This window comes from Triturus cristatus, chromosome 4_1 (assembly GCF_964204655.1).
Source record: "Triturus cristatus chromosome 4_1, aTriCri1.1, whole genome shotgun sequence".
Taxonomy (NCBI): domain Eukaryota; kingdom Metazoa; phylum Chordata; class Amphibia; order Caudata; family Salamandridae; genus Triturus; species Triturus cristatus.
Genome location: NC_140585.1, coordinates 742,888,737 through 742,906,391, shown reverse-complemented (window position 1 = coordinate 742,906,391; position 17,655 = coordinate 742,888,737). Strand labels below are relative to the sequence as shown.

General features: G+C 41.6%; 1 protein-coding gene across 1 annotated transcript in view; it reads right to left on the bottom strand.

Moving 5' to 3' along the window:
• Window positions 1-17,655, bottom strand: part of LOC146855449 (stabilin-2-like) — a 1,111,419-nt gene that overhangs the window by 674,578 nt on the left and 419,186 nt on the right. Inside the window, exons 22-23 of the mRNA XM_085653245.1 lie at window positions 14,606-14,717; window positions 5,618-5,798 (exon numbers count right to left, since the gene is read on the bottom strand). Coding sequence (XP_085509371.1) covers window positions 5,618-5,798; window positions 14,606-14,717 — 293 coding nt within the window. The remainder of the gene's footprint in view (window positions 1-5,617; window positions 5,799-14,605; window positions 14,718-17,655) is intronic.

The window sequence follows — 17,655 nt, the reverse complement described above, 5'->3', positions numbered from 1 at the left end:
CATTGCAGTACTGGAAAACATGTTAGACTTTTTCACTACCAGGTCATGAAAAACTTAAAAGTACATGAGCTACTTTATAAATACATTGCACCCTGCTGTGTGGGCTGTTTAGGGTCTGCTCTAGGTGTTACTTATATGTATTAAAAAGAAAGGTTGCACCCTGTCGAAAGGTCTATTTTGCCAGGTTGAACTAGAACTTTAAAAACTGCACACAAGGGCTGTAATGGCAGGCGTGAGGCATGTTTAAAGGGCTTCTTAAGTGGGTGGCACAATAAGTGCTGCAGGCCCACTTGCAGTATTTATTTTACAGGCCTGGGTATAAGTAGAAACACTTTCCTAGGGACTAATAGGTACATTAGGTATTTATTATTTATACCAATTGGGGATACACCAATTTTTACGAGTGAGAAGGAATTGTTCTACTCCTAAGGAGTACAAACAACACGCCCGAAACCTGTCTCAACAACTGGCGGAGAAGAAGTACCCTCAGAGATTAATCAAACGTGCATTCAAACGTGCTACCAACAATCACAGGGAGGCGCTATTTGAACCTCCGGTTGATAAACCATCCCTGAGCCGTTAGACTCTTGTCAATACTTTTAGCACGCTAACAAATGGTATTCAGAAGTGCATTCGGAAACATTGGCGACTTTTGAATAGCTGCAAAGACAAAATTCCACTTCCCTTGTTCTCATTGAAAAGAGGGACAAATTTACGCGATTAATTGGTGGACGCGCAACCAAAAGAGCAAAGTCCAAGGAACGTTGGAACACTCTGGGACCTACCTGCGGTTCAGGGGCATTTTCCCTGTGGAGCATGTGCAATTTGCCCACAGACAAGACATTAAAAAAACATCGACATCGGGACCAATAGACCTTGGGCACAAAGAACATTCTCCAATTGTAACAGTGACAACCTGATATATCTGATACAGTGCCCCTGCAAGTGTCAGTATGTGGGCATGACAACCCGAAAAGTCAAACTGAGAATGTTAGAACACAAAAGCACCTTCAGGTGCAGAAAAACCAATACAAAACTGACAAGACATTTCGCCGAGTTTAATCACCAGGCTGATGATTTCACATGGACGGTCCTAGAGAAACCATATATACCACCTCATGTGAGTGATATAGATAGGTTCCTCTTCATAAAAGAACAGAAGTGGGTGTCTAAACTCAATAGTGACACATCAGGCCTCAACGATGTTATACCATGGACATCCCTATGAACCTCCGTTTACAGGCAATCTTGGTAGACACACACATCTGTCAGAACCAACATTACAAAGGGTGTTAGTTAGCAAAGAAAAAAACCCTCTTACATTAGTTGAAGCTGAGTTAGTTAAGTTGAAATTAACATCGAAATGGGAATTAGTCAGGAGGCATAGTATTGCAACAAGCACAGCATTTTCTCCTTTTTTGGTTATCTGGCTACCCTTTTGACGTGCTGATGAGAATGTACAGATTGATACAACTTGTTAGGCAAAAACCCTCTTGCATGAGTTGAAGCTGAGATTGTATTTGTAGTTAGATAAATCGAAACTAACATCGAAATAGAAATCAGTCAGGAGGCGTATCAGTGTAACAAGCACAGGTTTCCTGTTTTCCCCCCTTTTGGTTTTCTGGTTTTCTGGCCACCCGTTTTCTGTGCTGATGAGACTGTACAAATTGATACGTCTTGTTAGGCAGTTTTGTCTGCCCCATGTTGTTTACAGAGAGAGTATGAACTTTAAACTACAGTGTCCTACCGTGCTGATGTCATCTTGTAGTTTAGAGCTATTGCTAAAAAAGACATCCGCTTTACACCCAAATAAGTTGGGATACTTCATGTATCGAAAAGATACTTGTTAGTAATTACCAAATAAATCGGTCTCCACTTTATTATGAATGGCAATTAGAGGTAGATTAAAAACCCTACTATCGTGGGAGGCAAAGAACTACCACTTCCGGGTACAGAGACGTCATTCGGTAGTCCAAAGAGCCGTCATCTGTATACGCCGGAATGTTCCTCCATTGTTCGATGGTGGGAAGTGTCGGGCATAAATGCAAGTTGGAGACCAGCGTGGGCACCTCCCATACAGCTCAGTCAGAGCCAGAGGTACCGACGGAGAGGTAAGTCTCCGTGAACTAACGCTCTTATCTTATTTTTATGATGCAGGAGAAGGCGCAATAGTGACAGTGAAGTTATCGTCCAGAATAAGAGTTCCCCCTCCTTTGCTACCGATATGCGCATGTAAAGGGTAGGCGCACACAGGTAAATTATACAGTGATTGGTATAACATGGATGAATGCGCTTCAGTACCAGGGTTGTTAGCCTTCAGAGTAAGAGCTCCCATTTGTCCTACGGCGAACCGCTATGCACGTAGTTAAGTGAAACGCATGTAAAAAAGATTAACTACTGGGCACATATATTTATCCCTTTAAATAACTGAAGGTTATTCCAGCAACAATCTGCTGAGAAACACCAGCGGGTAATATTGCCTTTCGTCATAGTTATAGGCTGGTTTGAATGCTCCATACGTAGGTGCAACAATTGTTTTTGCATTTAATGCAACATAGAGGAGGTAAAGCATTCTATCTCCTAGACATTGTATCTAGCATGAGATTTCCCATTTCGAACAGACGAGTCTTGAGTTTTCTGCCATCTTTAAAGAGACCGCGATGTTCCTGTGCAGATTATAGAGCACGATTGAGAAGAGAGGCCCTGGTGTTGGTTTGTTTGTTGCTTGAGGACAGTATACACTTAAAAGATAATATTGAATATAGGCGAGGATTTGTTTTATTTGCGGCCGTACTCACTACGCTAGAAAGAACAAGCGTACAGTGAGGGTTTTTTGGTTTTCTAGTCAAACTAGCACAAATACACAACGCATGTGACTAGGTGGCAACTCTAGGAGTGTCCTGTCCACCTTATGTGTCTAGCGTCAGTTTATAGTTAGATCCACAACCTAGGATCTTAAAGGAGACATTATGTGTTTTTCACCAATTTTAGTTGTTTTTAGTGTCATGTCTAGTCTAAGCTTTGAACCACAATACTGAGAAGTCTAAAAGACAGAAATAAAATTGAGGGACAGAATTGAAAAGGTTTTTTCTGCTTTCCTCCCCCTAAAAAGCAATTTTCCTCTCCTTCCAGGGCGGGGCCTCCAATACCTGATTTGTGACCGGGTGAGGTGAGGTTTTCTCCTCGTACAAGACAGGTGAGTGCATTAGTTTAATGAAACATGTTGCTATTAGACATATAACCTATAGATATATGTGACCAAGTATAAACCTAGAGGTTTTACTACAATCATGAGAAACTGCTTGGGAGTGGTTGTAATTGATTTACCGTTTCACCATATGTACAATGTTTTTTCTGTCGTAGGTGTCAAAAGCACTCCGCTTGTACAGAGGAACGATCACCTATGAGGTTGTATCTATTCTAATTTTATAAAAAGTATTTTTTTCACTTTCACCTTATTATTAATGCAGTAGCAACACAGTTTGTGTCTGAGGTCCTGAAGAAAGCCTACGACTAACAGTCAATAAGGCTGAAGCATGTTGACTGTATTGTGAGGCAGCCTATGTGTTCAAAGCTGTTTCTGCACTATTTTTAATCAGGATTAGCAGAGATATCTGGAATGAAAGTTTTTTCTCTTCTAACTCCTTTTTAACTTCACCAACACGCACTGTACACAAATTCTATCACTCAAAAAATCCATCATCCACTGTTGATGTTTAATACTATGCGAGAAAGTGGTCTCTTCTTTAATTCCTCCCTTTGTGATCTTGGTGACCTGGTCGAAACCCGATCCACATGACTCTCCTCTGCAATTTAGAGGTGTAGAGGTGGGAAGGAAGGATATCCAAATGATGACACTGACCACATTGGTAATTGATGGAAATCCTTTTGTTCACAAAGGTCTTTGCTTTTTGCGTCTAGGGTCTTTGTAGCACTCTTTGTGTGATTTGGTAATTTGGTCTTATCTCCCCCATGTAGACCACCAGACTTATTTGTTGAAAAAAAAAAAAGATACACCAATGGTACCATGTTTTAAGGAGTGAGCACAAGCACTTCAGCATTGGTTAGCAGTGGTAAAGTGTGGAAAGCCCTAAGGCCAGCAAAAACGAGATCAGCAAAAAGTGGAAGAGGAAGGCAAAAGACTAGGGGCAAGACCACCCTAAGGCTGACAGATCTAACACATATATTAATACCTTTTTGGTGACAGCTCAGATCTACTTAATATTTTTTCAGAGTTGAGACACGTCTGTATGAAAAGTCCCAAACTTGTACAGAACATTTTAAGATGTTAAAAGTTAGTAGCTGTGACTATTCACCACCAAATTTCGAGATGACATTCACTAGGCACTCGGTGAATGGCACCAATAAAAAATAAGACAATTTTAAATGTTGTTGCTGAGAGAGAATAAACTTCGTCTGGGGACAGACAATGGGCACAGAAGGGGTGGCAACAAATATATTATTTGCTCGGGTGGGATGTACCTGACCAAGGATGAGTTTGGGTGAGTTTGGGCTTCACTTGAGTGACATAGTAGTGTGAATAAAGAGTGCCATTGTTTGTGGGTGTGCATAATAAGGGTAATGCAGAGAGGAGAGGGAGATGGCCCAACAAGAGAAAAAATGGGAGTGAGTTTCGTATGACAAGAGAGGAGCATGGAGTTCTTAGATCACCAAAGATCTCTGACTATGCTGGGCTATGCACGAGCTGCAGTCTGGCATATTGCGAGGCCCATGCCATCTCCAGAGAAAAGACAACAGCGAGCACACAGAGGGGGTATGATAATCTGACAGGCTGCCAAACGCTCAGGGGCAGCAGAAATACAGATGTGTATCACCGATAAAAAAAACATTGATGAAAATTAATTTTAAAAATCTGTTAAGAATGTTAGTAGGCATTAGACTCTCTTCCCCTTCACAATCAGCACTGGGGCATGATGCAGGTGCGTTTTGTTTGTTGTTTTCAGCAGTGGCAAGGGCCGGTGTCAATATTGTTACACTGCGTTAAGCACAAAACCCCCAAAGCCTAAACATGCTGTATATATCTTCTGACTGTCAGACCAGACTGTACAAAATTGTTTTACAGTTTGTGCAGTAAGCAAAGCAAGGCAAATTAACGACGTTAGACATGCCTGCTAAAATTAGGAGGGAATTGGTAACATTTGCAAGCACACAGGGTGGGGGGGGAGGGAGTATTCATTCTGTATGCAAAATTGTATGGTGTCTCTTTAACAATTACAATTAAGTTGCGATGATATGATGTCCATGAGTCCTTTGGTGCCTGCATTGGTGCATGCGCTGTGGTGGCTGACACAGCAGAAGGCACACACATGTTATGAACACGTGATGCACTGCGTGGCATGGTGTTTCATGGGATGCAACGTGCCTGTGTATAGTTCATATATTATTATTATATTCATCCTATTAGGAAATTAGGAATTGTTCAACACTTTTGGCCATTAACAAAGTTGAATTTATTTCCTGTGAACGCTTGTGTTTATTGCAAGATGGATATTGTTTTTGTGAATCTGCATTTAGTAGCGGTGTAAATCATATGTTTGCTATAAAAAACTGGATAAAAGTCCCTATGAACTGTATGGTAGTGCAAGAAGGTACTTACTTTGCAGCACCACTACTGAAATCACATGTTGCATGTGCATGACAAAAGGTGATCTGGGGTCCACATGGTACGGTCTGTGTGTCACAGTTTCTCCCAGAATATCCGGGGCGGCATGTCCCGCTCATGCACCTTCCATCGCTCTGCACTCTGTTGTCGCACCTCCCGTGTAAACAGGAACATTCTACAGAGAGGGAGAAGGAGAGTTATACAAAATACACAATTACCCAAATGAAGAGCCGGGACAAAGTCAAGACCTCACAGAGTGGTGTGAGCCCGATGTCAATATGTATAACCATCCAGAAAATCCAGAATGCAGCAGCCAGGCTCATCGTAGACCTCCCGAAGTGCACCCACATCTCCCCTCACCGAAAAACCCTACACTGGCTCCCCATCAACAAACAATGCCAGTTCAAACTACTCACCCATGCCTACAAAGCCCTTCACAACAAGGGTCCAGCCTACCTCAACCACAGGGTAAACTTCCACCTAGTGGCTAATATGTGAAAAAATAAGTGCGGGGTCTCTCGTCACAAGGCAGCCTGCACCAGCCCATTACTCCTATTAGCACTGCCTATAACAGAACTAATTACTAACCATGAAACCCACAAGTGGGGATAGGATGTGGCGTAATGGCCAGACCTGTCAACTTTGGAGCAGGGGGAGCCAGTTTCGAGTTTCGGCGTAAACTCAAAATCCTGTGATTCAGGGAAAATCACTTGATTTCCCCTTGCCTAGAAAAAACAAATGTATCCTTAACTGGTGCTCATGAAAAGCGCTGCAATACCTTTGGGTCGAGATCACGCTATAAGCACCAGTGTTGAAGCGTAAGTGCTGGTGCCGAGCACCGGAAACCACCGGATTAAATTAAGCACTGCTTCCACCAAGCTACCTGCATCCTTTGCTTCTCTTCCCTCTTCCTGGCCCACTTCCCCCACATTCACAAAAGCAGAAGCGGCAGCCGCGCCTTCTCACACCTGGCAGCCAAATCCTGGAACAGCCTCCACCTCAGCACCTCCCCCACCATACAAGAGTTCAAGAAAGACCTGGCTCTTCACTAACTCAGCCCAGCAGCAGAATTCTCCCACCCCCCAGTGCCTGGATACCCTCATGGGTGATAAGCAGCGCTCTACAAATGTCTAAATATAACAGCTACACTAATTCTTGCTGGCGAAAGGGTTAACACTTGTCCGAAAAAAAACAGTCCAAGGAGAATCATAGCGATTGCCTTTGACCATGTACAGTGCTCCACTGCTTTTTGATGTCCCAGTTATAGCAATACCATTTACATACATACGTGCAGATTGAGGTTTCCAGTGTAACTCCATCAGTATCATTCTTGTAATAGCTACGTAAGCGCCAACCAGAACTGTCTTTACACAGCTTTCAGATTTCTTCTTTTTTACACACTGCTAACCGAGGGAAATGTGTTCAAAATATAGTTCACCTCGAGATAACTTTGTAGGATCCGAACTGCATACTAATCCACACTGGCCTACTGTGGGATTTGTCAGATAATAGGGAGATAATGAAGTAGTCAAGTTTGTTAAACCCCCAATAGAAATCAAATGACTTGACCATATAATTAAACTCTCAAGGTTTTCCATTGGCTCACCCTGCTCGTCCACATCACTTTTAAGTCATGCTGCATCATTTTTATGGTGCTCATCTGTGTCACTTGATCACACCAAATCTACAAGGGGTTAGCCCAAATCTTCCTCCACTCTCTGAGCTGTAAATATACACACAAAACAAAAAGTGATGCGGAGGAACAAATATCCTAAAGATTCTTAATAGGGTACATTTAATTACTCCTATCCACTGGTTCAATATCCCATCAAATTCACATATATTTCAATGAAGTCACATTTATTGCTCATTCCTGGTCAAAACCACAATTTATTTCTTTTCATTTCATATCTGATTGGAGTCTGCATCTGTGTCACTTGAACATACCCCGTTGACCAAGATCAAGTCTTCCTGGTGCGGTACAAAATATTGACTTTAAAATATCGACCTGCAACAATATCAACTCCATGATATCAACCTCCACAATATTATCAAAGGTAAGTGGACGTGGAGCTTGTTTTGTAAGTCTATATCACTATGAATGTTTACCTTGACAATATCAATATTGTGCAAGTCAATACTTTGGAGTCAAAACTGTTGCAGATCAATAGTTTTATCGTCATTATTTTCATAAACAAATGTCCTCTTGGGTTCTGCGCAATTATTATTGCCAGGATGGAATCCAATAAATGGGTTGATATCAGGCTCCAGGTTCCTTCTTCTGCTACGCAATAGGGATCTGAAATGTCATCCCAGTCCAGATCTACCAAGCTCCATCCATCCTCCACTTAAGAACCGAGCTATGGGTCCTTCTTCTTAAAAAAGACCTTGCTGAAATGAGCTACCTGATTTCTGGAACAATCTAAATAATTTTGTGCATGATTGCAACACAACCATTGTGCTACATTCCTTTTTTCTATTAGAGATACAGCATGCGGCATGGTTACCTCCCACTAACAAACCCCAAGCTAAGAGAGTCACAAACTCCCTCCTCCACTGCACTCACCAGGTAACCACCTGGCTACTCAACCCATCTTAAGAAATTACCAATTGTCCCATGCCAATTATCCATTCCCCCCTCTGTTCTGACAGTCCCCCATTCCCAGTGCACAGGTCTCCTAGCATTCGCGGCAACCTAGTGATATGCATTCCTGCCATGTCTCATCAGTAAATACACCCTCTGCTATTTCTAATGTAATTTTCCTACCTTCCTTCATCTCTCTCTCTCCATCAACCAGTGCTGCAGTTAGGTCAACCTTCTCCCAACTTCTATTCCTACACCCTGCCATTTCCATCTCTCCTCTGCAATCTTATCCTATGCCTAGTTTTTCTGACCAAAAGTGTTTACAGAAATATATATAATTATATGATGGACGTAGCTTAACTCAGGGGCTGGTGAAACCGGTGATGAAGGCTAAGGATCTGGATGGGAAACACTGGCGCAGTCATCATTTTCACTTTGTTTTGAACATGTCAAAATAGTTGGTCAGTTCATAAATTCTGTTTCTATATTTGCTTATGTAGAAGTTGGCCAATGCTGCAGAGTGTTGCACTGTTGCGAGCATCCCGCCCGATGCCATCACCCAAGGTTATGCTGGGCGGGAAGGAAACACGGTTCCCGTAGAGCTGGGAGGTCTATGATAGTACAGGCAGGCCATCATATGCACAATCTAAACTTACCTTCAGGCGTCTGGCCCTCCAATGTTGTTGCCTACACCACTGTTCCTTCCCCGGGGGTCTATATCAGGAGATGCGATTGGTACCTATATTTTTCCAGTCCTCTCTCCCAGAAACCCTTTCAAGGATTTCTGAGGAATAACATTTTACCCAATTCAAGATGGTTGTCACAGTATTAAAGTGTATAATATTTTTCCCAAACCAACATGAACTCTTAGGTTTTTCCTGTTTCTTTGGCCAATATGAGGAGAGAAATTGAATTAATTCCTTGTGTCGCAATGCTTTGTGTAGACCTGTCATCTTGTTTCAGCGCTCCTCCTTGAATGAAAGTTCTCTCCTGGGGTTTTGCCAGATCTCCTACTGTCCATCTTCCTTCTGGCTATCCTGATCCTCCAGTCCTCTTCTGGCCCCACCTTGGATTTTTTCTGGAAGTATCTCTACTTCTCCAGCTGTATCTCCAACCTCAACTCCTGGTCAGCATTGGTTAGCATTCCAGTCCAGGACCTCCATGTTCTCTCAGAGGTTTTTGGGCTTTTTCCCTCCATTCGGATCCTTTTCTGGGAGTCACCTTCTGCTTAGGCGCTACCTAGTATCGGCAGCAACAAGTGTACTAAGGGGTCACACATATCTCCGGCAGACTAAGATGGTGAAATCCTGGGCCACTTGAAAAAGCAGCAGCCAAAGACTCTATATCAAACAACAGCTTCATGACAGAGATGCCCACAAATATTTTTGGATGATTGTGTAAAAATAACTGGCTTCATATTCTCAATACTTTTCGATTAATATTTCTGAATCACAGTAGATTGCAAAACTTTTTATCAAATGCTTTTGCTTACACTATAATGAATGGTTCCAAAAGCCTTACACTTTACACTCAGAACTACAACAGCCCTAACAACTGAAAAAATCTGTACTGAGCTGTGTAACAAAATCTAATGATTTATAAAATATCACTCCCTTGTAGACCAAGTGTGACACTTCAGATCATGCCTTCAAGACATGATTGTAACTGCATGCCACAATATCCCCATTGATAGTTCACCAAATAAGAAATTCAATCATCAACATTTAAACTTAAGAAATCCCCCCTTTTGCTTTCTGCACAAAATAAGTACAACTCAAACTGTCCAGTTTTCCAAGTTGTAGAGGTGAGGTCTTGGACCATACATATATATGCAAAATGTTCGGACTCCTCCCAGGCTAGACCTAATATGCTTTTGACATATTTTTCAGGCCAGTTAATGGGTAGTTTGGGGGCCATCACTAACCTCTTCCTTGAATCTGAGGTAGGTTCAAAATTGTTAAAACAAGTGATAGTAAAGCTGTTTTTTGAGAAGTCAAATTTGCCAACCTCAACCTGCTTGTCCCCCCGACACCCTACCATAAACAAAATACCACACCTGACATTTATTAGATCTTGTCAAGAATGCATGAGAAAGTCAGGACGACAGCATGGGGAGGGGGCATGACATGCTGAAAGACATGATTGGGGTCACTGAATATTTAAGTGAGGAGACAGGACAGACTACATTTCCCACATATCTTGTGTTAGAATTGGGGGTCTCTAATTGGCAGAGATAGGTACCTTTGTCCAAGTAGGGACACTTGCTTCTATTCAGGGTAAGGGGATACACACTTTAGATAACCCCTGCTCACCCCCTTGGTAGCTTGGCATGAGCAAACAGGCTCATCCCAAAGTCAATGTGTAAAGTATTTGTATTCAAAACGCACAGTAATACAGTGAGAACACCACAAATGGACATCACACCAGGTTAGAAAAATAAGGTATCTTAATCTAAACCAAACAAGACCAAAATGACAAACATCTAACATACAGGTAGGAAGATACGACTTTAGAACAAGCTTGTAGCAAACAGATAGCTCAACCTGGATCTATTATGACATCGTGACAGGCAATAATCCAAAGTACGGCGCCAACCACGACCAGATCGTCGCAAAATGTTGTAAGTAGAAGTCCACAGTAGACCAGGTTGTGGTTCCAAGAAGTAACTTTATTCAGATTGAAGTAACTGAAGTTTTAAAATGTAGCCAGGATGATAAGTAGGCCAATGTGTACCCCCACCAGGAGCAGCCTCCTAGCTGCTCAGCCTGCTGACACCAACTGACACCCAACATTCCATGACCTCATCAACATTCCACACATACTCAGGCTGAACAGCAAGGGGAAAGAGGGAGCACAGACATAAAAGGAAAAGTCACCTTACTACACCTACCTTTTACTTATACTGCAGCCTGCCCATGTGGGTAACTTGGGCCTACCTTAGGAGTGCCTTACATGTAAGGAAAGGGAAGATTTGTGCCCAGAGTCCTAAAGCCAACAAAAACAGTTCAGGAAAAATAGGAGGAAGAAGAAAAATGTTGGGGCTAACCCTGCAAATGATTAGCACCAGTGTGTGTCTTTCTTTCCCCTTTCTCTCATCTTTCCAATCAGTATCTCGGATTGTTGCGCATATGCATCTTGCCATTGTGAGAGAGGTCGATGGAGGTTTGAGATCCTGAATGCAATCATAGCCCTCAGAAGCAAACTTGACAGATCCAACAGTGGTGTTCAACACCATCAGTTGTGAGCTGCTCCTGAAACATCACGATTTTTAAGGAAGCATGGCTCAGTCCTAAAATGGATTAATTAATTCCTGACGTTTGGGAATTGAGGTGTATCCCTGTCTTCTTCCTCATGCAGTACATGCTTTTTGCTTGTCTTTTCAATGTTTCCCTTTAGTTGTTAACTATTTGTTTCCATTGTATGGATTTCTCTGCTGATTATATCAAAATATTTCTGCATATTGAGAACAATGCTTGGGTTTTTCTGCTCACTCACTGAGCTTCTACCTACAGGCCCCTATCCAGTGGCTGCAACCTGGCAAAGATTGAACGTGTAATGGCCTAAAAGTAAGTGGGGAATCCTCTTTAGGACTTTTGAGTTTTTACAGAGATCTTTGGTGGACATCTGACCTTAGATAAATGTGATCCATGATTGACAATGCACTGTCATTGGTTTCACATAGCAAAGTCAAGTTTTTCTTATTGTGCTCCGTGGGCAAGATCCTCCTGTTCTTAACAATCCTCAATAGAGTTTCTATAGTTATAGTTGAGGACTCGACAAAGGAAATACTTTTAATTTGGCATCTCCAAGAATTTAACTTAATGGCTGCATCACTCTCAATGACTTTTGGAATGAGACAAAACACATCATTGCCATCCCCAGATGTCTTAGTTGATTATCAGTCTTTGTGAATTAAGCTTGAGGCTCTCTGTGTGGTGCAGAAAGAATGCTGTCAACATTCCCATCCTTCCTCAGAGACACAGGTTCACACGGTGTTCGTCGATGCCTGCTTCATTATGGGTCTGAAATGTTGATTAAGGTTCCTGGGTGTACCTAAAGGCCAAGAAGGGCAACATATCGTTCTCCCAAGTGTCTCTCACCCTTGGAATACTCTTCTTGCTCAATTTAGGAACACCCATTTACTGTTAACATTTTGTAAGCAACTACACAAGGACGTGCTTCCATTTTGTACGTTAATGCTGATTAATACGTACGTTTTACCAGGTTCATGAGCACACCAAAGTCAATCAATCAATCGTCAAACTTTTTTCAGTTTAGCAAACCATAAAAGTCACACACAAAAATACAACAAAATGTAACATTCTTAAAAGAGAACTCAGTATGTTTAAAACAAAAATTCATAGAACACCACATGGCCGTCCAAATCAAGTCATTTGAAATGTACTATCCTTTAAAACAGACAGTTTTTAAAGTGCGCAGTTCCTCTTTGTAATTCCCAAAACGTTTAAATCCTCTAAGAGTAAAAATAATCTGTTTAAACAATATTAAAACATCCAATACAGTACAAAATGTTAAAAACAATCATTTTCCTACTAGCCTCCTTAATCGCATTGCAACGGAAATAAATCTGTATATCATATCACATATATATTCTGATTCAAGGAGCTGGAGGTAAAATAAACAGACCTGCATTTCCTAATGTTCAACACCCGCAAAACTGGTAGAATAAACTCCCTGCATGATTTATCGTATAGCTGGCATTAAAAAACAGAAATGCAGCATATTCTGGGTTGAATTACAGTCGCTTGGGCAGAGGTCCAGACAAGCGTCGTGATTTGTTTTACTGGAGTACGACACTAGTAGATGAGCAATGCCGGATCTAAATAGATAGATTTTTTTTTTAAATGGCTAAAAGGGAACAGAATATATGGCTCAATTCTTTCGGTGGCAACCAAGAGAAAATAGTTGGCTACACGTGTTTTACTGAGTTCCAAATGTTCTCTATGCTCCACTAGGACATTTAAAAATTCCCTTTTCAATTGGGGCTTCGTAACAGAGGTAATACGTTGGGGGTTGGTGAAACAATCCTGCCTCCCAGTGAGTGCCAACTAACTCTTAACGTAGCTAAGCCATGGTATTTTGTTATCATGATCGCAGTTTAGACAATCCTGTATTATTACTCGATTAAGGGCAGGTTCTTCATTTGTCCAAATCGAGTGCCATAACATGATTGAGGCAATTTGAATTCGATCAATTAAAGATATTAACCCCAATTCCTTATGACAAATGATCATTGGAAAGCTGGGGGGGGGACAGACAATAACATTTTAAGAAATAAATGTTCAGTAGTTTGTAAGCTTGACATGTTACAATGTTCCCAAAGTCATCCATGGCCTATTTGGTTCTATTTTTTAGGTTGTCATATTTGTAGAGCACAGAGAGTGCACTAATAAGAGCTTTAATGCACATCAAGCGCATAGCAAATAGAGCAAAGTATGCACATCACCAACAAATGCGTTTTACATACATTCAAAGATCTACGAGAACAAATTAGAAAAATAAATTTAAAGTAATTAAACAGTACAACAGTAATCAGCAGAAACAAGAATTTCGAAAGAAATACAAAACAGAGAGGTATTGCAAAACTGCAAGTCTAAAAAAGGTGGGAGTGTTTAAGATGTTGATCTGCACACAACTTCTTATAACCCACGCATTAATAACTGCATTCCTTATATTGGATGCAATCAGGGACAATGAGGGGATTTTTAGGTGACCTCTCCGGTGATATTCCCAGGTTTCGCAGATTTAACCATTCCTCCTGGAAATGGAAGCTCAGCCACATAATAGCCCCATACACAAGTGGCACTGCCTTATTTAATTGTTCACCTTGATGGCAGCCATTTTCAAAATGAAATTTACCAACCATTTTTAACAAAGCCCCTTCCACCTATTTGCACCAGTTATGGTTATTTACGAACAAAATGCCCCTTGACAGTGGACCTGCTAGTTTTTTAACACATCATTTCATTACCCTGTAAATATATTACATATACAAGTCACTCATATATCACTATAAATGTATGAAAAGTCCAAAATGTATTGTCAAGTGTAGTGATTTAGAACAGATCTGCAGGCCGAAGACACTTCTAAATGAAATTCTGACTTCTTTCTTTTTACTTTTAGGAGAATATAACAATATTGTCAGACAGAACAAACAGATGTTTTTTCACATAAAAGTTTGCTTGCTAAAAACTCTTCTGGGGAGCTTTTTAAATCCTTTCAGCACTTGTTTAATTCATCTGCCTGTTCAAACAATTCAGATTCTTTAGTTCTGATTTATTTGTCATCATTCAACTTCTTGAATCCAATCTATATTTTTCTAAATGCATTATGCATCCACACATGAGAAGATGAGCAATAGCCTGGGTTATACTTACTTTTATCACAGTTGGCTCCGTATCGATTCAGGTCATAACAATATTGACAAACCGTTCCTTTAAATCCATTATTACACATGCACAGCCCAGTGCCATTGATTCCATCTTCACACTAGAAAAATCAAAAGAAGAGTTCACTTAAAAAAAATAAAACCTATCATGACTTTAATAAGGTTTGCTGTTTTTTAAAAAGATAGACCCTAAGGGCCTTACTCCAAGTCAGTTGGTTAAAGTTGTCAATTTTGAGTGTTACAGCTTAATTTCCTACAACAACCAACACAAATAGGAATTCTGCTGGCAAGTGTGGTGGGAGGTGATGGCCAGTGGTGCAGGGACAGTAAAATTATGAAGGGAAAGCTCCTTCCTAGACACCTGAGGGTGATAACAATGAGAATGGGTTAATAAAAGATGTTCAAACGACAGAGGAAAGGGCAAAACTGAACCAGTAATGCTGGGAGTTCTCATTTTTTTTTTTTTTTTTATTTATAGATTGTTACAGCTTTTATTAAACCATATTAAAATTTGCAAGAAAAAAAGAATAGTAATAATTAATTTATACTCTAAAATTCATTCATTTAACCAATATAATCCATCCCAAAATCTGTGCATTCCATTATTACTTACTTATTAATATAATTTTGCTAAACATTTAACAGCTGTAATAATATTAAACTTTACTTGATAATCCACATATAAAAACGAACTCGTTTGAGGCATGCATATAAAAAAAAATCTGAATTCCAAAATTATATGTAGTAATGACTCTAATGAGCGGCACACCAAATCTGATTTTCAAGAGGCATGGCCATGCAGGACAGTGTACGTTCTAAAACCCAGTGGAGCAGATTCAAAGAGACATGTAAGAGGACATAAAAGAATATTACTTTTTACATTGTCCCAAACCATATAAAGCAGGAATCTTTTGGTGACCGCCCATCCTCCGCTTGCTGCACCTCCTTCTGCAGTGCCTGCTGCTGCAGCGCAAAGAACAGACAGAGTAGAAGCTGCAGCTCAGAAGAGGTGCATCACCCTGAAACAACCTCATGGCTATGAGCTGAAGGAAGAAGGATGTGGGAAACAGCAGGGCAGCACTGTGATCAAAGTCAGTAGACTGGAACCTTCCCGGCAGCAGCTCCAGATACCAGTGGATCTCAAGGAGTTCTGGTCATTAAGGATAGATCCTGGATATCTTACACAGAGGAGCCTTGTTTATATGAAAAGTAAAATCCTATGTGTGGAATTTACCAGGAGAAGCCCCTGCAGGCTAAAGCTGAGGAGATAGGGATGATTTACTGACCTATCTATCACACCAGGAGAATGATAATTCAGGCTGTAGGAGGAGGAGTCAGCTGCAGAGCAAGGAGTCAGTGGCAGAGCGAACAGCTAGCTCCAAGGACGCTGAGGCAGCTACTGCCGCTACAAGATGCTGCTGTTGGCCCCGCTCTGCCCCATTCTGCCCTGTTCTCTAGAACGGCCAAGAGTGGCTAGTCAGACCGCCAAAGTCAGTTGAATGATGAGCAACTGCCGTCCGTGCCACAAGACGTAGAGACCATCGTTCCCACTGCCCTTCCGCGCCCTATTGCCTGGTTTGGCTAGCCTGGTGGGAGGTTGTGCGGTTAACAAGTTAATCCAGTTTAACTAATGCCACTGCCTACTGCAACCCGCTCTTTGGAACCCCCAGGCCCTCATTATGCAACTACAAGTAAGGAGAAGCAGACTGTGATGGGGAATGGGGGGGCCAGTGAAATGTGTGGTGCAGGAACAGGAGACAAGAGAATGAGCTTGGCTGTTTTATGTTATGTTAATCTAAAGGTTAATGGTATATCTCGGCGCTCAACCAGCACAAAACAAGAGACTAGAACAGCCACATTTTCAGCATTTTCTTGAATTTAGTGAACTCAACACAGCAACGAAGACGGAGAGGCAGTTGATTCCAGGCACTAGTGGCCATAAAGGAGAAGGATCTTCCATTGTATCTCACTGTGTGAACACAGGAGACCATTAGAAGCTTCTTTTCGCTAGATCTTAAAGTGCAGGAATGCCAGTCCGATGCAATTTATCCTCTAGGTAGAGAGGACAATTGCCCATTAAAGACTTGTGGGTGAGACAACAGATCTTAAACAAGATACACTTTTGGACAGGGAGCCAATGAAGATCTCTCAGAATAGGCGCTGAGGGGAAGCCTGCCGGGAGATTACAGACCAGACGGGCTTAGACAGTAAGATGTCATTAACTGCCATAAACAGTGTATTACTGTAATCCAGGAGGCTTATAACCAAGGTCTGGACCAGTATTTTCCTGGCAGAAGATGGTAGACAAGGAAAGACCTGTGCATGCCAGAGAGGGCAGTTTAAGACAAGCTGAGAGCAAGTGAGTCAAGTGAATCCAAACAAGTGAGGGGTGGGCACAAACAAGTGCCCGGGAACCTAGCTATCAGCTATTAAAGCATCCTCCCCTGTGGAACTTCTTTCTGGCCTTGACCCTCTGGCGTGTAAGAGGAAAACAAAAATCCTGCCAAGCTCCCTTTATAGGGGGACATTGGTTCAGGGGTTGAAAAGAGGACAAAGCAGGATGTGGGTACTTGGCCATGGTGGGTTTTGGGTCCGCTTGCACTAACAATGATATTATTTCTGGATGAGCTCAGCTGCTGTATGATTGGTTGTTGTCCCAGGTACTCTGCAAGATAGAAGAGTTTGTCAAACCATCGTTTGACGCTATTACAGTCATGCTCTCTGCCATCGAACTCAGGCTTGAGAGCCTAGTTTCTTGCTCAGAAAGTTCTCCTCCATGGCTACTTCTCCATTGTTGCTGCCTCCCCACTCCTTAACTCCTAACTAAGTAAACTACAAGAAATAATGGGTGGGGCTGTGGCTCCTGCCTTTCAGGCTTTGTCAGAGTGTTGTAAAGTACCAGCATGATTGATGGATTGTTTGTTGGTCAGAATATTTTGTCTGCCAGGGATTTCCTAGCCACTCCATGGCCTGTTGCTGACCTCTCTTTCTATCAACCTAGTTCCTTTTGGGCCTGTTGTTTCCATTGCGTGTGGGGCC